This window comes from Vanacampus margaritifer, chromosome 2 (assembly GCF_051991255.1).
Source record: "Vanacampus margaritifer isolate UIUO_Vmar chromosome 2, RoL_Vmar_1.0, whole genome shotgun sequence".
Taxonomy (NCBI): Eukaryota; Metazoa; Chordata; class Actinopteri; order Syngnathiformes; family Syngnathidae; genus Vanacampus; species Vanacampus margaritifer.
Window position 1 is genome coordinate 56,485,414 of NC_135433.1, and position 19,852 is coordinate 56,505,265.

At 41.8% G+C, this 19,852-nt stretch overlaps 1 protein-coding gene across 3 annotated transcripts in view; it reads left to right on the forward strand.

Moving 5' to 3' along the window:
- Nucleotides 1–19,852, forward strand: part of scpep1 (serine carboxypeptidase 1) — a 45,607-nt gene that overhangs the window by 1,429 nt on the left and 24,326 nt on the right. For all 3 annotated transcript variants that reach the window (XR_013290974.1, XR_013290973.1, XM_077555733.1), the window contains exons 2-10: nucleotides 5,642–5,781; nucleotides 8,181–8,270; nucleotides 8,426–8,581; nucleotides 9,373–9,447; nucleotides 9,763–9,835; nucleotides 10,023–10,060; nucleotides 10,147–10,275; nucleotides 15,195–15,279; nucleotides 16,984–17,097. Coding sequence is in view for 1 of the 3 variants with exons in the window: in XM_077555733.1 (XP_077411859.1) it covers nucleotides 5,642–5,781; nucleotides 8,181–8,270; nucleotides 8,426–8,581; nucleotides 9,373–9,447; nucleotides 9,763–9,835; nucleotides 10,023–10,060; nucleotides 10,147–10,275; nucleotides 15,195–15,279; nucleotides 16,984–17,097 (900 nt within the window). In the remaining 2 variants the exon portion in view is untranslated. The remainder of the gene's footprint in view (nucleotides 1–5,641; nucleotides 5,782–8,180; nucleotides 8,271–8,425; nucleotides 8,582–9,372; nucleotides 9,448–9,762; nucleotides 9,836–10,022; nucleotides 10,061–10,146; nucleotides 10,276–15,194; nucleotides 15,280–16,983; nucleotides 17,098–19,852) is intronic.

Here is a 19,852-nt window from a genome sequence, read left to right on the forward strand (position 1 = left end):
GGCGTCCAGGAGGCACCAGATGCCCGAGTCACTTCAACTGGTTCCTCTCAACGCGGAGGAGTAGCGGCTTGACACTGAGTCCCCCCCGGATGACAGAGCTTCTCACCTTTGACACCCTGCGGAGGAAACTCATTTCGGCCACTTGTATCCGGGATCTTGTTCTTTCGGTCACGACCCACAGCTCGTGACCATGGGTGAGGGTAGGAACATAGATCGACCGGTAAATCGAGAGCTTTGCCTTTTGGCGCAGCTCCTTCTTTACCACAACGGACTGATCCAGGGTCCGCATCACTGCAGATGCTGCACCGTTCCACCTGTCGATCTCCTGCTCCAACCTACCCTCACTCGTGAACAAAACCCCAAAATACTTGAATTCCACCACTTGGGGCAGGATCTCATCCCCGACCGGAAAAGGACACCTTTTTCCGACTAAGGACCATGGTCTCAGATTTGGAGGTGCTGATTTTCATCCCAATCGCTTCACACTCAGCTGCGAACCGCTGCAGCAAGAGTTGGAGATCACGGCTTGAAGAAGCCAACAGCACCACATCATCTGCAAAAAGCAAAGATGCAATGTTGAGGCCACCAAACCGGACCCCCTCAACGCCTCGGCTGCGCATAGGAATTCTGTTTATAAAAGTTATGAACTGAATCGGTGACAAAGGGCAACCTTGGCGGAGTCCAACCCTCACTGGAAACAAATTCGACTTACTGCCGGACCAAACTCTGACATCGGTCGTATAAGGACCGAACAGCCCGTATCAGAGGGCTCAGTACCCCGTACTCCCGAAGTTCCCCTCACAGGACTCCCCGAGGTACACGGTCAAACGCCTTCTCCAAGTCCACAAAGCACATGTGAACTTGTTGGGCGAACTCCCATGCACCCTCCTCCTCAATCCGAGATTCGACTTCCCGACAGACCCTCCTCACCAGCACCCCTGAATAGGCTTTACCAGGAAGGCTGAGGAGTGTGATCCCTCTATCGTTGGAACACACTCTCCGGTCCCCCCTTTTTTTAATTTATTTAATAAAAAAAAATTCTGGAGAGCTCAGTTCATTCGTTAATTTTACCGATTTGACATGTCATCATCATTGCTCTTTTATTTTTATTTTTATTTATTTTGTATGTGAGTGTGTATTCATTAGTTCACCTAAAACCTATTAAAAAAAATCCCATACCGTTCACCTAAACCGAACACTTCCAGCCAGAGTCGTGAGGCCGTCAGGAGACCAGAGGAAGGACCAAAGAAAAGAAAGGAAAGTGAAATCCAGCACCGCCAGGCACCCCACCGGTCCACAGCCCCCCCCCCTATCCACACCCACCATCCACCCCAACCCAGCCGCCCCCAGCACCCTGAACCCCAGGCCCCGGTCGTCACTCCAGCGTTCTTAGTGAAAGCTAACCCTGTTACTGAGTTCGCCAGTGTATATACAAGTGTGTGTGTGGTGCATTAAAATTGGGAGCAGGTGAACCGGAGCAGAGGGAAATGATATCCCCACGCTCCGATCCACCCGCCTCCCAGGCATCTCAGTGAGTGTATGTGGTGCATCAAAAAAATAAATAGGGGGGGCGGGTACATGGACAGGGGACCGCAGCACTGCTCTATACTGCGGTCTGCCCCAACTGATGCCCCCCCCCCCCCACACACACACAGTTGTGTGGTGCATTAAAATTGGAGGGGAGTTGTACGGCGAAGGCGGTGTCTCCACCCTACCAACCCCCCCAAGTGTGTTATGTGCCCTATATGTCTATAAACAAAGTGTATTGTGCAAAACTAGTGCAGTGAGTTAAGAGGAGCGACCAGCGGGGCCCCCCCCCCCCAATCGGGCGGGGGCAGGAGGCGCACCCGTGCACCAAAACCCCACCCACCCCACCGGGACCAGCCCAGCGGGGCGATAGGGCTCGCCCCCCGGGTATTGGGGCCCGCCCGAGGTGCCAGGAGGTCCACTGGAGCGGGGCGAGCACAACACCAAACCACCCACCCTCCCGGTCCCCGGAGCGCTGAGACCCGGGCCTCGGATGGAGCCGACAAGAAGGGCAAGCGGCAGGGCCGCAGAGAGAGGGGGAGAGGAAGAGGAAGGGTGACGAGGGAGAAGGGACAGGGAGGCGGAGGACGGGCGGGGAGAGGTGAGCAGGGAGAGGCAGCAAGGGGGAGGAAGGGGGAGGGGAGAGGGAACCAAGGGCACCCCGGCGGCCCACAGTCCCCGAACCGCGTCGCCGGGCCCAGAGCGACGGACCGCGCCGGAGCGGCGCCGCCCCGGACACCAGGGAGAGCCCCGCAACGCAGCACCCCCCAAGAGACCCAGGGAACGGCCAAGACGCAGCCGCCACCCAGCAGCCAACAGAGGGGCAGACCCGCCCATGCCCAGCCAGGGGGAGACAGCACCTATAGAATTAACCCACTGGCATGCAGTGAATCCGAATATTAACCCTTAGTGCCCATTGGAGGTGAATCTGCTCGATCCTGTTGGCAGCAACTGGTTTCCTGACTTTAAAAGCACAACCATTAGTTACAAATTGCCAAATACAGAAACATCAATGTAAGTTATCGCGATGTGGTGGCTCTCGCTAACAGGCAGAATTAAGTAACCAGATTTAGGTTAAAATGTTCTATATACGTAGACCATGTTTCTATAAATTTTGATATTTGGTTTTTATTTGAGGCAGATATTTTTTCCATTAAAATGGGATTTATGAGGAGGTTAGACCATTGGTCGATATTCAGAGTATGTTTATATTTCCAGTTAACAAGGATTGTTTTTTTTTTTTTGCGATAGTAAGGGCGACAAGTGTAGATTGAAATTGTTTATGTGGTAAGTCAGTTGTTGTTAGGTCACCTAGCAAACACAAGTTTGGAGATAAAAGTATCCTACAGTCCAAGATAGCGGAAAGTTTTTCTAAGACTTAAGTCCAGAAATACATAACCGGAGTGCATAACCATAAAGCATGAAAATAAGTGTCTGTAGTGTTTTGTAAACACTGGAGACAAATGTCGGAGTCTGAGTGTCCCATTTTCTTCATCATATATTGAGTAATGTATGTTCTATGAATAATTTTATATTGGAAAAGTTGTAAATTAGTGTGTTTTGTCATTTTAAATACGTTTTCACAAACTTGAATCCAAAAGTCAGATTCCGGATCTATAGACAAGTCTGTCTCCCATTTCGAGATGGGTAAAGAGATTTTATCAGTATATGAAAGTAACTTATATATTTTTGAGAGTTTTTTTGTTGTCGGAGAAAGCTTGGTAATATCTTTAGCTAAAACAGGCGGTTGGAGCGTACCACGAAGTGTTGGAATTTGTTTCTTTATCATACTTTTAACTTGCAGATAATGTAAAAAAAATTAAAAATTTTATTTTGTATTTTTGGAGCAACGATGTATATGATATAAACATATTATCTGAGAAGAGATGATGGAGATGTGTAATTCCTTTCTGCTCCCACACACCTAAATAAAACGATTGGTTGTTAAGTTGAAAGTCGGGGTTATGCCATAGGGGAGAAAGCCCACAGGGCTCCACACTTGGGCTTTTGTAATTTCTAGTGCCTTCCACCAGGCAGTCAGGGTGGCGGAAATCATTGGGTTTTTAAAACAAATATGTCGCTTAATCGATGTTGTAATAAAGAGTAAATCTAGAAGTCTGAGGTTAATACAATCCTTCTGTTCTAGTTCCAGCCAACAGTTAGTATCTCTGTTGGGTTGTGCCCATAGAATGATATATTGTAGCTGGTTAGCTATATAGTAGTGCATAAAATTTGGTGCCCCTAGACCACCTTTGGATTTACTTTTCTGAAGAGTAGATAGACTAATCTTTGCTTTTTTTTTATTCCAGTAAAATTTTGTAACGGCCGAGTCCAACAACTGGAACCAGTTAGCCGTAGGTTTAAATGGAATCATTGAGAAAAAATAGTTTATTTTGGGTAAAACTTTCATTTTAATGGTGGCTATTCGTCCTATTAGAGAAATAGGAAGATTATTCCAGCGCTCCAAGTCACTATAAATGCTATCCAGAAGTGGAGTAAAGTTTAAATGAATTAAATCAGTTAATTTAGGTGAGAATTTTATGCCTAAGTATTTTAAATTACCTATAGGAAATGAGTAGTGTGGGTCCTGGCTTGCAGGGTTCCATGAATTTTCTGTAATAGGTAGAAGTGTTGATTTTGTCCAGTTAATACAATAATCTGATAACTGTGAGAATTTAGTTATTAAGTTAAATACTTACCCTAACGAAATAGCAGGCTTTTCTATATAAAGTAAAATATCATCGGCATATAGATTAATTTTATGTTCTGTTACCGCAGAGTGAATTCCTTGAATCCTTCTTTCCTGGCATATGGCTAATGCACGTGGCTCAATAAATATTGCACATAATAAAGGGGACAGTGGGCATCCCTGTCTTGTGCCTCTCTGTAGCGTAAAACTCTGAGATATAATCCCATTAGTAGTAACTGTAGCTTTAGGAGAATCATATAATTTTGACACCCAGTGAATAAATGACTTCCCAAAACCACATTTATTTAAAACAGCAAAGAGGAAGGACCAGTTAACTTTGTTGAAAGCTTTTTCTGCATCCAATGATATTTTTATCACGCCGCTGTGACATGCTAATAAGGTTAAAGAGCCTCCTAATATAATTAGTAGAGTGACGATCTTTAATAAAGCCTGTTTGGTCGCTTTCTATTTCTAACTCCCTCTCCATGCCGGGCGGTGGGAGCAAAAGAGAGAAGGGGCAATCAAACAGGCCAACATAGTTCAACCAAATGCAAGAGTATAAAAATAAGCCGTAGGCCTTTAAGCCCTAAACTATTTCTCAGGTGTTAACCCTTAAGCCCTAAACTGTTTTTCAGGCTTTTGCTTGAAAATGTCATACCCAAAATAAAAAGAGGAAATCTCTGCAACCACAAGGTCTATTTGAATAATTATTTCTTGTCATAATAAAGAGAACACTTGTGAGATTTGTTCAGATGTGTAAATATATATGTATATTATATGTTACTGGTAAAAGTAAATGAAGATGGCACACGGCACAGATGCGGAAAAAACCCCCCCTGTGTTTTGCATGAAGTAGGGCTAGCACCACGGGAGAGCAGAGTTATTTTACTGTGAGGCGCAATACCGATTTCTATATTTGATAATTAAATTAGTTGGCGTTTGAGCTGTGTTTGGGGCATCTGAAAATGGCTTATATATTCTTGTGTTCTGCAGTTTAATTTGATGTGTATCATCATATTCTTTCATGATTAGTGCATTGTTTCACACAATTTCTTCTTCAAAGTGTGAGGCCCCAAATTGGGGGACGCTAGCTTTTAAAGGGTTTTAAGGCAGGATTTAAACATTTCTACTTAGGTAGTTGCTCTGATTTCCGTAGCTATAGCATTCCAGAACACTGGAGCCCAAACCGAAAACGTTCTTGAACCCACAGGCTTCTTTTTGGCTCTTGGGATTACCGCCCAAAAAAACAGCGTTGTGTATTAATGTGTGTGAATTTAGATTAAAACAATGTAAATTGCTTTAAATATAAGAAAACACTGGTTATTATGAAATGTTGTTTGCTAATGGTGGTGTGCCCCTTTGCCGAATACAGCTATTGAATTTTAAATGTCAATTATTAACATTTTTTTTTTTTATTGTTTGCAGGGCTTCTGAGTCCACTGGCAGGCAAAGAAACCTGGAATTATGTGGAAGTTAGAGATGGGGCCCACATGTTCTGGTGGCTTTACTATGCAGACAGTCCGTTTGTAAAATATCAAGAATTTCCTCTAATCATGTGGCTACAGGTATGACACATTTACTTGTATTGAAAAGCAGAATTTGTGGATTTTTAATACTGTGTTTCTAGAGTATTATATATTATGGCTCAAAGCTTAGAATGAGGATAAACTTTATTGTCCTCACAATACATATACTCTTCCACAACATAAAGTCATTATTACAAATGCTTTCAAATACTTATGTACAGTACAGGCCATAAGTTTGGACACGCCTTCTCATGCAATGCATTTTCTCTATTTTTCACGACTATTTACATTGTAGATTCTCACCAAAGGCATCAAAACTATAAACAAACACGTGGAGTTATGCACTTAAAGGTGAAGTACTTGATAACATCTTTTATATTCCAGTTTCTTCAAAATAGTCACTCTTTGCATTTTTGAATTGATCTAAATAATTTATTACAAATAAAAATGCAAAATCAAAGACTAGCCAACAAAGGTGTGTGTATTGTCTGCAATATCAGTTATCAGTAGTGTACATGATGTGCGTGTGTGGAAATGGTGTGGTGCATGTTGAATGGTGTGAAACAAAAAATAAATAAATAGCGCGTGTGGCTATGGCGACGGCAACAAAAAATGACGAGGAAGCCAGCATATATAGCCGAAGTGAAGCAACAGGCCCAGGTGCTCCACATTTCGCTGATCACTTGGCACATCAGAATGAATGAAATGACAGGCAGGTGTAATTAGTGCTGGCTAGATGTCAGTCATCACAGTAGTCACCTGAATGGTTTTCCAACAGTATTTGGATGGAGTTCCCAGAAGTGAGAATGCCAAGTGTGCAAAGGTGTTATTTACGCACCGGATATGTCATCACGATCACAAGACCTGGATAATGGCATTTCCCTAGGTGTGTTCTTATTTTAATCCTTAATTGGTTAAAAAAAATCAGGGAATGAGATGCCAGAGATATTTGCACTTTTACTCTTTATACATAATTCCTAATCAAATACTGGCAAATGAGTTTTAAGTGGTGTATTCTATTATTGTTGTATATTATCAGATTAGCATTCTCATCGGCTAGTGAGGTCATCCCAGAAATCGGCGAGTGCTTCACCAATTTTGGCGAGTTGTTTGACACGACGCCTTGTAAAAATACACGTAATGAGAAAGACCATCTTTAGTTAGCCCGATTGACGGACATAAACCTGCTTTAGTCTGTGCTCAGTCCATGTATTTTGACGAATCTTTATGTCATACATAACTTGCTAAATTTAGCTTGTTCATTGTTATTAATGTTAGCTGGGTAACTTGACGTCTATAGTAGGTAGTTTATGCTGTGTCTCATAAAGGGAGCTCATCAATTTACACAAAGTAAACATAGCATCGGAACAGGCACTTTGAACTTACTTGTTTTCGTCTCACATAGAATTTTGTGTTACCTCAGAGTAGACAACTGTTCTGTTGTAAACACTAGAGAAAGAAACATAGTAAATTTACAGGTGCATTTATTAAAAATGGGAATTATTTTGTGGGATTAAAATTTCAACGCTGAGAAAGAAGTTTGAAGTTTATTTTGAACACAGTCATAAAAACAAACAACAAAATTTAAATATATATATATCAATAACACAAACAAAACAAAAATCCATGTAACATTCCAAGGAAAAACATGAACAGCTAGTCCGAAAAGAGTTAGGAATAAGTCAAATTTATTAAATCCTACCCCTAGCATCACAATACCATTATAATTAGGTAATCAAAAATTGTACACCATAATACACATGTACCTAAACGATCAATTAATTATACACCTCACATATAACCTTAAGTTTAGTGTTGAAGTTTACATTTTAAAAACTAAACTTATCAAGGTATTAGAACAGCCAAGTCAATCTCCAGACTTGAATCCAATTGAGAATCTGTGGAAGAATCTGAAAACTGCTGTTCTCAAATGCTCTCCGTGTAATCTACCTTGAGCTGTTTTGCAAGGAAGAATGGGCAAAAAGTTCAGTCTCAGTCTCGATGTGCAAAACTGAGAGACTTACCCTAAAAGACTTGCATTTGTAAACACCGCAAAAGTATTAACTCAAGGGGGTGACTATTTTCGCATGTTCTTCTTTTCAGTTTATTTCATTTCATATAAAATGTATATATCCTGTATAAATGTTCAAGGCTATCATCATTTTTGTCCTGGCCTGTTTCATGAGTTTGTTCTTTAAAATATTTCCGTTGAACCACAATTCAAAAACAATGCCTGATTTTCACTGGTTAACTTTTTTTGTTTTTCTTTTTTTTTGGTTGACAGAAGGGTACCATCAATTTTGCCCACATCATCAAAATTGAAAAGGGCTTTTGTCATCCAATTTTGTGCCACAATGATGACAATAATAATGGTGGCCCATGTAATATGTTAACATGCTTTTAATCTTGTTACTTAAAGATGAGCTCTGTGTGTTTAGGGTGGACCGGGAGGTTCAGGAAGTGGCTTTGGCAACTTTGAAGAGATTGGACCTTTGGATACTGACCTAAAACCCCGAAAGAGCAGTTGGGTAAGATGGTTGCACCTAAAGTTTTGAATTATTTTTACAGCAATACGCAACAAGCAGTTTCAGAAGATCAGAAGTTGCAATTGTTTAGTAATTTGTATTTGTTTTGTTGATGATTCCACATAAGTACTCTATGTGCATGTGTTTTGTTCTTGCAGGTACAGGCAGCCAATGTGCTTTTTGTGGACAATCCTGTAGGCTCAGGGTTTAGCTACACAGACAAGCCAGATTGCTATGCTACAAATGTTGCCACAGTGGCTTCAGACATGTTGACCCTCTTAAAACACTTCTTTGCTAAGATGGAAAAGTTTCAGGTATGGCTGAATTTTCTAATGAACAAAATACAATTGTACTAACATTGGTTTTGATGATATTACTAACCCCACCTCTTGCTCAAAGTCAGCTGGAATAGAAAAAAAGTGTGCTTTGAAAGTGATTATTTAAAAAAAAAAAATCATGTCAGACGTCGTCCTGCGCTGTAAATCAATCTTTGGTGCATAAGTAAAACTCAACCAATTAGAGGGCTTAAACGTAGCTGAACCAATTACAGGATAGAAAAACTCATTCGTCACTCAGAGCCTTCGTTAAACTGCAGTGTGGTGAATCTAAAATTTGATTGGTTAAAAGAAGAATCATCAATTCCTGTGTGTGTGTGTGTGTTGGCGCCAGCATTTTAAATTCTAAAGGCAGTGAGAAAATAATATTTGCATGGCAACACATCTAAGCTGAAATCTGATTAGACAAAAAAAAACACACACACAAAAGACTGGAAGCCGCGTGACCAAGACCCACACGATAAACGAAATGAAAGACTGTTGAAAATAAATTATTACCATTTCATCCAAGTTGTAAATGTAGCATCTGATGGCGTGCGAGCCAGCAGAGAAGGCCTTGAAGGCCCTGATGGCACACCACTGCTACAATATACTGTATTCAGGGCTCTCAAGGTTGATCAAGGGTTTATTTTATGATCGTTTTTGGCTCCAGTTTGAAGGAAGGTACCGTATATTATACCACATAATAATCTTTTTCAAAGCTTCCTTTCCTAACATTATTGATGCTCATTTAATTTAAGTAAAAGTGACGATTATTTGATTTTCTCCAGAGTGTACCCTTCTATATATTTTCTGAATCATATGGAGGAAAAATGGCAGCTGCCATATCTCTTGAACTTAGAAAGGTGAGTCCATTTTTCTTTTTCGCTTGATCACATTATAATCTTATTAAACTTTTAAAAAAATCGATAAAAATATATTTAATATCTCAAGTGTGCAATGTAAACAAACCCCAACAGCCAAATGTCATCCAAAAAAGATAAACAAGCAATACATAAATAAGTCAATGAATCAAACTAACAAAATACTGTAACCCTTCCCTGTTCTAAAGGCGACTGACTTGCATCTTGTCAATCTCCCCGACCAGTTGACTCACTAAATACACCGTGCTAAAACTGTGTTTGTGAGCATTTATTTTTTATTTTTGTTTAATAATCCAGGCAATAGCTCAAGGGGAACTCAAATGTAACTTTGCTGGTGTGGCACTTGGAGACTCATGGATATCCCCAGTGGGTTGGTATCAGTCAGCTTTATATCTTGGACTTGTGTATTGTCAGTTCCACAGAATTGCTACATAACATGATAAACTAGTCATTGTATGTTTGTCATAAACCACACATTGGCTTATATAATGTCATATTTATTAATACAGTTTACAACTTTTACGTTACCATTTACAATCTTTTTGCTTCATCCACAGACTCTGTTATGACATGGGGACCATATCTTTATGCTATTGTAAGTAATAAAAATGAACATTTTGTAATTCTTTTTTTTTTCTAAAGCTAGTTTTGCATTTCCATTGACCCGCGATCTTTTTGCAGTCACTGCTAGATGATCAAGGTTTGAATGAGGTGAGCAGTGCAGCAGAGGCAGTGAAAGAAGCTGTAGAACAGCAGCAGTTTGAGAAAGCCACAGAGCTGTGGTCTGTTGTCGAGACAGTGGTTGAGCAGGTTGGTATGACTAAAGTACATCTTTGCTTTAACAGTGGTTTGTTTGTGTGTACAATGAGGTTCAGGATAGGCACATTTATGTTGCCATGGTGTCTATCTCTTTCAGTGTATCAAATTATAATTAATACTACAGCAGAAAACAGGTGCTCTGTAACACTTTTATTGTAATTATATACAAACATCTGCCTTTAAGATCTGCGTCATCAATCAAGACTGAATCAGCCAGCACGTGACTCAGACAACGTTCATGAACATTTGCACATTTTTGATGTAGTATAGTTGTAGATTGATTAGTTTATGTTCCCCAGCTAAAATTTGAATGTTTACTTGGAAACCATAACCAAATGGCCAGTACCCTGACTTGGTTATGACAGTGTTGTAGAAAAATGAAAGCCTTTTTAATTACTGCATCCACCTTATCCCTAGCTATGAGCCTTTGTGTGTATTATGGGTGTAATTTCCAGTATGAACCCAAGTTTTAGCTACTCTCTGAACTCTTATCACTTCAGAAGGTGAGGCAATGAGCAATTTCAAAAGCTCTAAGTCGTATCAGTGCCTATACAATAATAAAGTTAGTGTCAAAATTAACTCCAAGCAAATGTAGAATCCAGCCAAACCCAAAAGGAAAAGTACATCAATATTTAGTAGATCCCCTTTTCCAAAAAGAACAGCTTCTAAGCGCTTATAGCTTCTAATGAGGGTTTGGATTCTGGTTGAAGTATTTAGGAGCATTCTTCTTTACAAAACATCTCCAGTTCAGTCAGGCTTGATGGTTTTGAGCATGGACAGCCTGCTTTAACTCGTTAAGGCCTAAAGCGCCTGGGGGAGGGGGGGAGAGTGTGTACTTGGCCAAAATCATTTTTTAACCCAAAAAATTCTTCCCCTCAAAAAACACTACTACACATCCAATATGCGTAAAAGGGTCACAGCAAAAGTGAGAACAAAATATTTTAAAAAATTTAAAAAAATCAGTGAATAGGTGCATCTGCGGGTGCCAATCTGTGAGTATGTGGGGGGGTGCTGTGTTTGGCGATGTATCTGCTGCATGCTCCATGGATCATGGACGTGTGATTTGGATGACTAGTGGTGTTGAGTGAAATGACAATCAAATCTTGTTGGACGCTTCGTTTCCTTGGAGGTTGGGTGGTGAGGGATTATTAGTGTTGGAGAGAGCATCCCCAAATAGTCCTGTGCTGTTGGTGGGCATATTGTGCATTTTTATTGTTTAATAAAACCCTTGCTCCAGATCCCAGGGATTAACCTGCAAATAACTTGCCCCTCAAAATTAGAAAGTTGCTCCTCAAATGAAGTCAGTGATTTGCAAAACTTCTCCGCAAAGAAAAAAAAAATCTGATTGCCTTGCAGATCATTGTCCAACATTAATACATTCTCATTTAAATTTCACTGCAAGAAGAAAAGAAAGGCGCCAACTTTTGCTGTATGCTTTATTTACTTATTTACTGTCCATATTGAAGATTAAGATTAGTTTGTCATAATAAACTTAAAAACATTATTATTATTTTTTATTTATCTTGATTTATCTTGTTTGCCGCTAGGTTATTTTATTTTATATTTTTCTGACAAAGGGCATAGGCTCCAGCACCACTGCGACCCTTGTGAGGAATAAGCGGCAAAGAAAATGGATGGATTTGATACAATTCTGGAAACTCCTCAGGGCTGAATATAATGATCTGCAAATGAATTTTTCAATGCATATATCTCCTACCTATAAATCTGAAAAATTGCGCCCTTTTCAATAATTTATTTTTTAAAACATTTTTTCTCCATTTTAGTCTTGTGTGTGTTTGTGTGCGTATGACTGTTATGTATTTCAAGATTTTTTTTTTTTATGAGTTGTTTTAAGCGGAATACTTTTTCTTTCTTTTGTTTTACAGTTAAAGTGTACCTGTGGTGCTCAGGAGAAGTAATGTATACGGTTTATCAAAAAAAAAACTGCATCCAAATGCATTTTTTGTTACACTGATTGTAATAAAGCAAGCTTGTAATTGCTCCTGCAACGTAATTGTTGAGACGCCATGACAGATACTGCTCGCGGCCATAGACACCAGTGAGGAGTGAAGCTGTGATGTTACCTAATTGAATGCCGTTTCGATTAAATGCGGCATTTTATGAGGAATCTGAGTCGTTTTGTTAGTCTCCAGAGTCAATACTCACGGAACATCCATCAATCCGTGACTGGTGATGCCCATTTACTGATGAACAAGCTATGACAGGAGGAAGTGCTGTTTCGTATTGTTAGGAGGCAGCTCTTTTCCTCCGCGTGTTTGTTTTCTTTCGGGCAGTGAGAATGTTGGTTATCCGAATACAGGCTGGAGATCGATGAACAGTTACTTTGAAGCTTTTATTTCTACAGAATATTCCGGGCACAAGTGAGTTCCAGACAAGGGCTGCAGCCTCTCACAAGTGCGAAGATTATAGAGGATTTACAACATTCTTTTATTTTTTTTTCCTGGAGAGCTCAGTATTGTTCATTTGACATGTCATCATCATTTCTCTCCTTTTTTTTTTTTGTTGTATGTGGGTGTGTGTGTGTGTGCTTGCGTGGGTGTATTCATTAGTGCACCTAAAACCTATTAAAAAATCCCATACCGTTCACCTAAACCGAACACTTCAGAATCCAGCCAGAGTTGTGGGGCCGTCAGGAGACCCGAAGAAGGACCAAAAAAAAAGAAAGTGAAGTCCAGCACCGACCAGACATCACCCACCAGGCCACCAACCAGAGTCCTTCACCAACCCCAGAGACATCTGAATTCCAACAAATCAGGGAGACCTCAAGGGCCCAAAGGAGAGACTGAGGAAAGGTAGGAAGGACAGACGAAGCAGAGTGAGATCCACAGACACCAGCTTCCACCGATTCAATGACCTGAGGAAGAAGCAGATTGTGTCTGAGTTTCGGTAGATGCTGGTGTGGTGGATCTGGCATGCATGCCCCCCCCACCCCAACGCGGCCCGCGCCTCCAACCCAACCCCAGGCACCCCGCCGGTCCACAGCCCCCGCCCCCAAACCCCCAGACACCCCAGCACCCCCCCCCCAACCACCACCACCACCCCCCCAACCAAGCCGCCCCCACCCCCACCAACCGGCAGCCCCCGATCCCCAGATCCCGGGGACACCCCGCACCCAGGCACCGGCGCCGAAGAAGGGGCCGGGCAGCGGAGCGGAGAGGGCATCCGCGCCCACCCCACCCCCCACCACATGGAGGGACGGAACACCGGGGGCAAAAGGGGAGATGGGGGCACCGGAGGACGGGCGGCACCCCCGAACCCCAGGCCCAGCGGGGAGAGGCCCCGGTCGTCACCCCAACGTTCTAAGTGAAAACTAACCCTGTTACTGAGTTCGCCAGCTCGCCATATCCCCATGCTCTGATCCACCCGCCTCCCACGCATGTCAATGAGCGTATGTGGTGCATTAAAAAAAAATTAATGGGGTGGGGGTGGACACACGGACAGGGGACCGCAGCAATGCTCCATACTGCGGTCAGCCCCAACCGATAACACCCCCCCCCCCCCCAGTTGTGTGGTGCATTAAAATTGGAGGGGAGTTGTAGGGCGAAGACGGTGTTTCCACCCTACCCCACTCTCCCCCAAAGTGTGTTATGTGCCCTATTTGTCAGCAAACAGCCCACCCGGAGTTCACCGGACATGAGATAAGACTTCAAAGACATCATTCAAACACATTGACTTCAACCACAGACAATGGCCTATTGTTGTGGAAATAGAGGAGGTTTTTCAGACATGACGGCACCTGGAGCCAACATTCAAACACATTGACTTCAACCACAGACAATGGCGCATTGTTGTGGAAATAGAGGAGGTTTTTCAGACATGACGGCACCTGGAGCCATCATTCAAACACATTGACTTCAAACACAGACAATGGCCCATTGTTGTGGAATAGAGGAGGCCCCCCAGTCACGACGGCACCTGGCAGAAATCGCGACAACACTCACAAAGACACATCCGCAGAAAAAAGCTCTACTGAGGAAATAAGGAAATTAAAACAGTTATGACTAAATCTGGGCAGAAGACCCTCTTCAGTATTTTAAGTATTCTCCCGCCATTTGAAAGTTGGGTCAGGTTATATTCTTTCTGTTTAAATAAATAGTAATAAATAAATAATCGATTCTGGATGGCAGACTTACATTCGTAGGCAAGCAACGTGGCGTCTCACTCGATAGTAATTAATGGGTGACGGTGTGTCAGGTGGAGTCAAATTCGGCCCAAAATTGCAGATGAGTATTAAAACTGATGAGCCGAATTATATTGGCAAATACAAGACTAGATGCAAAAATAGGAACACCAGATATTTATCAAACTTTCCAATATACACTCCATTTCCCCATCAATATCTTGAACTGTAACTCCAAAGGTACACTTTAATTTTGGGAAAGTGACAGTGTTTGTCGTTAGGGCTGATATCTAAAAAATAATAACCCTCTTAAGGTTTAAAGACATAATATAATGTCATACATTTCAAATGTCCCAGTCTGCCAGTTTTCATTAGTTTAATACTCCTAAAGAACCTGATTCTAGACAGAACATAGATGTATTTATTTCTTGTTTTCCCCCACCCATCTAAGAAAAGATTATGTGATCATCCACGTTGTCTACTATGGTCTTCCAGCAGGCCTTTTGATGTTTATAAGTGCTATTGATTTTGCCACACCAAATGGCCTATCTCTCTTTTAGTTTGTTGTAAAGGATGACATATGCATAAGATTTTCCACAGTACTTGGAGACAAAAATATGAAAATACCATTATTCAAGCTCTTCTAGACCTAACAGTACACGGATCAAAGAAGATGAGAAAGTTAATTATTTTCCACTTCATTATTAATACATTGTGTCCTTTTGATTTTTATTGGGTTTGTTATTTTCTCTTTCTTCTTTTTCCTTAGAACACCAACGGAGTGAACTTCTACAACGTACTCTCACAGACTTCAGAACATAAATCAGCCGCTTTTGTAGGAACGAACTCTATATGTAAGAGTTATGTTTTGCTTTGTTTGTTTTAAGAACGACTACTACACTTGCATCCAAAAGAGGCTATTTACTTCATTTTTGCTGTAAACTGTAAAAAGATGAATATCAGACACTTCAGCTTTTATCTCCACTTGTTTACGTAGGGGTCTGATGCACAATTTGGAGTACTGTTTCTCAACCTTAATTCAGTTAAGAACCTTTATATTAGGTTAAATTAGGTTAAGATTAAGTTAAGTCATCCATTTTAAATTAGACAAATATAATGGCACACCACCAAACAAAAATGTCACAAAAGGTTGTAAGTGTATTTACAAAATGATGATGTAGTCTCAATTTACTCACAAATGTACTCACTCTGTATGAAATCAGGGACTGTTCAACTCAACACAGGTTAATACACTGTTTTAATGTGCCTTCTGCCATCCATTGGAAGATTTTTTTTTTTTTTGCATATACGTTGCCAGCATACATAGATAAACATAGATGTGTTTATAATTAATCTCTCATACATTTGTCATGTGGACATACATATGTATTGGAGCATGCGATTGTTGTTTTTCCTCCCAGGTGTGTCCATGGCATAAGTCCAGCGTGGGCTGTGGGAAATTTGTCGTTAATCAAATTTCGAAACTCTGGTCTGGCAGCCAGTCGGCGGCGATCAGCACACTTTTCTGGGTCGCGCTGCACGTTGCACAGGCAGACGCGAAGCGGAGTGCAGAATGAAGATAAAAATTAAAACAACAGATTCACACGCACACAAACAACATGTTGATTGGTGAAATAAAAACAATTTGGGACAGTCTGTGGGACTATGATGCAGCGGCTCCGTCCATAGGAAGCGAGCGTGCACACATTACCACACACGCAGTTCTGGCTAGATTTGCACCCTGGGCAAAATATTCCCCAAATTTCCAAATATTCCATTGGCGGTTGTTGGCTAATGTTGTATAAAGAGAGGTTTCAACATTTACATTCAATATTAATTCTGCAGTAGTCTGACATCTGCTGTAGCTTCTATACTTTTGAATTGAATCTAACTGTTGAACAGCTTGGCAAGTGAACATGTTTCTAATTCTCAAAAACAACCGATTTCAAGTTTGTTGAGTGCTGGGATGTTTTCCTGTTTCAACTGCTTCTTCATTTAAATATTAACTTGGGGAGAAAAAAACTTTCTGCCATACAAATTTGTGATTTAAAAAAAAAAAGAAGCATTTTTTGTTTATATATATATTATCAGGTTAACGGCATAGTATAATGACGGCCGTGGCGTAGGGATGGTCGTTCAGTACCAAAAAGGTTGGCTGTTTGATCCCTGCTCTCCTCAAGTCATGTGTCGTCGTGTCCTTGGGCAAGGCACTTCACACACACATTGCCTCCAGTGCTACTCACACTGGTGTATGGAAGGTGTGAATGTTTGGTGGTGGTTGGAGGGGCCGTAGGTGTACACTGGCAGTCACCCTTCCGTAAGCCTACCCCAGGCGTGCTGTGGCTATAAGTAGCTTACTGTCACCAGAGTGTGAGTGCGTGAATAATGTATCCATTTCATTATAAAGCGTCTTTGAGTGTCTCGAAAAGCGATATATAAATCCGATGCATTATTATTATTATTATTATTATTATTAACATAAAAATAACATTAGGTGGCTTAATGGCAGGATACATTTACAGCAGGCATTTAGTTGACCATTGAACTATTTGTTCCAGCTATGCAGGCTTCAAGGCATGTTCATCGACTCCAGAGCCAATCACTAAGTGAGCTGATGAATGGACCTATTAGAGAGAAACTGCACATTATCCCTGATAATGTCACCTGGGGAGGTATTTGCTCAATTTCCATACGAGACCATTAGTTAATCTGACAATGTATGAATATTAATGACTAATATACATGAGAAACCTGTAAGAATTGAAAAAAGTGCCATGTGCGTGCGTGTGTGTGTGTGTGTGCCTTGTCTGCTATATTGTGGGGCCCATACACGCGTGTTTTTACAGGTTTAACTACTATTGTGGGCACTGACTTGAAATTGTGGGGACATTTAGCTGGTCCCCACAAGTTCAGACCTCTTTTTGAGGGTCAAGACTTGGATTTTGAGTTTAGGTTTAAATTGGGCTATGGTTGAGAGTAGTGTAAGGAATGGAGGTAGGCAATCATTTTTGATGGTGGGGTTAGGGAAAGGGGCTAGGAAATGCATCATGCCAATTAATGTCCCCACGATAATACAAAGACTGTGTGTGTGTGTGTATATGTATATATATGTGTGTATATGTATATATGTGTGTGAATATGTATATATGTGTGTGTATATGTATATATGTGTGTGTATATGTATATATTGTGTGTGTATATATATGTGTGTATATATATATGTGTGTGTATATATATATATATATATATATATATTGTGTGTGTGTATATATATGTGTGTGTGTATATATATATATATATATATTGTATGTGTGTATATATATATGTGTATGTATATATATATGTGTATGTATATATATGTGTATACTGTATATATACAGACGCTCCCCTACTTACGAACATTCGAGTTACGAACAACGGTACATACGAACATGTCTGCGCGCATGTCAAAAAATGTTCGGAAAGAGATGCTGTAAGTTAGATTTTTTATTGCGCACCTTCTTCCGAGTACTGTAGTGCTTCTTTCCGACGCTTGGCGCTGTGAGAGCTCACCCAGCATTGGAGGCTCAGCAACGTGTCGAGGAGGAGGAAGAAGAAGAAACGCCTGTCGTATATATATGTGTGTATATAGATATGTGTATGTATATATATGTGTATGTATATATATGTGTGTATATATGTATATATATGTGTATATATATACAGACGCTCCCCTACTTACGAACATTCGAGTTACGAACAACGGTACATACGAACATGTCTGCGCGCATGACAAAAAATGTTCGGAAAGAGATGCTGTAAGTTAGATTTTTTATTGCGCACCTTCTTCCGAGTACTGTAGTGCTTCTTTCCGCCGCTAATACCGACGCTTGGCGCTGTGAGAGCTCACCCAGCATTGGAGGCTCAGCAACGTGTCGAGGAGGAGGAAGAAGAAGAAACGCCTGTTGCTCATAGATAAAGCCATCGCACTCTTTGAGCAGCAAGACCCAAATATTGAACGTTGCACAAAGGTTGCAAATCAATTGAATGATGCCATACAGTGCTACCGCATCATTTATGATGAAAAAAGAAGAAAACTGTGCAATCGTAGTTAGATCGCTTCTTTCGGCCAGTTTCTAGTAAATCCTCCAAGGAAGATACTCATCAACCCTCATCTTCTTCTCCGGGACCCTCAACTTCTTCCTACATTGAAGTTACGGAGGAGGAAGTAACTTTTGAAGCCCATTCCAGCGACGACGAAGAACCTCTCATGATATAAAATCCTCCTCTTCCTCCTCCTCCATCAAATCCTTAAGCATCGAGTACATCTTCCAAAAGTAAGTTAAACTTCATTTTATTTATCTTATTACGTACATGTACATACTGTGTGTGTCTCTTGCTCTCTCTCTCTAACATACGTAGTACAGTACTGTACGTATTCTCTTTAAACATAAATTATAATACAAAATATAGCACTGAAGCAACTTACGAACAAATTCACCTTACGAACGATCGCTCGGAACGTAACTCGTTCGTAAGTTGGGGAGCGTCTGTATATATGTATATGTATATATATATATATATATATATTATATGTATATATATATGGCTCAAACGACCCCAATGATGAGTACAAACATTGGATTTTCGTTTCCCTTGCCCGGACGCGGGTCACCGGGGCCCCCCTCTGGAGCTAGGCCTGGAGGTGGGGCTCGAAGGCGAGCGTCTGGTGGCCGGGCCTATACCCATGGGGACCGGCCGGGCACAGCCCGAAAAGGCAACGTGGGTCCCCCTTCCCATGGGCTCACCACCGGTGGAAGGGGCCAAAGGGGTCGGGTGCGCAGTGAGTTGGGTGGCAGCCAAAGGCGGGGGCCTTGGCGGTCTGACCCCCGGCTACTGAAGCTAGCTCTGGGGACATGGAATGTCACCTCTCTGACAGGGAAGGAGCTCGAGCTGGTGTGCGAGGCTGAGAAGTTCCGACTAGATATAGTCGGACTCACCTCCACACACGGCTTGGGTTCTGGTACCAATCCTCTCGAGAGGGGCTGGACCCTCTTCCACTCTGGAGTTGCCCACGGTGAGAGGCGCAGAGCAGGTGTGGGCATACTCATTGCCCCCCAGCTAGCCGCCTGTACGTTGGGGTTTACCCCGGTGAATGAGAGGGTAGCCTCCCTCCGCCTTCGGGTGGGGGGACGGGTCATGACTGTTGTTTGTGCTTATGCACCGAACAGCAGCTCAGAGTACCCACCCTTTCTGGAGTCCTTGGAGGGTGTGCTGGAGAGCGCACCCCCTGGAGACTCCCTCGTTCTACTGGGGGACTTCAACGCTCACGTGGGTAATGACAGTGAGACCTGGAGGGGCGTGATTGGGAGGAATGGCCCCCCCGATCGAAACCCGAGTGGTGTTTTGTTACTGGACTTCTGTGCTCGCCACGGACTGTCCATAACG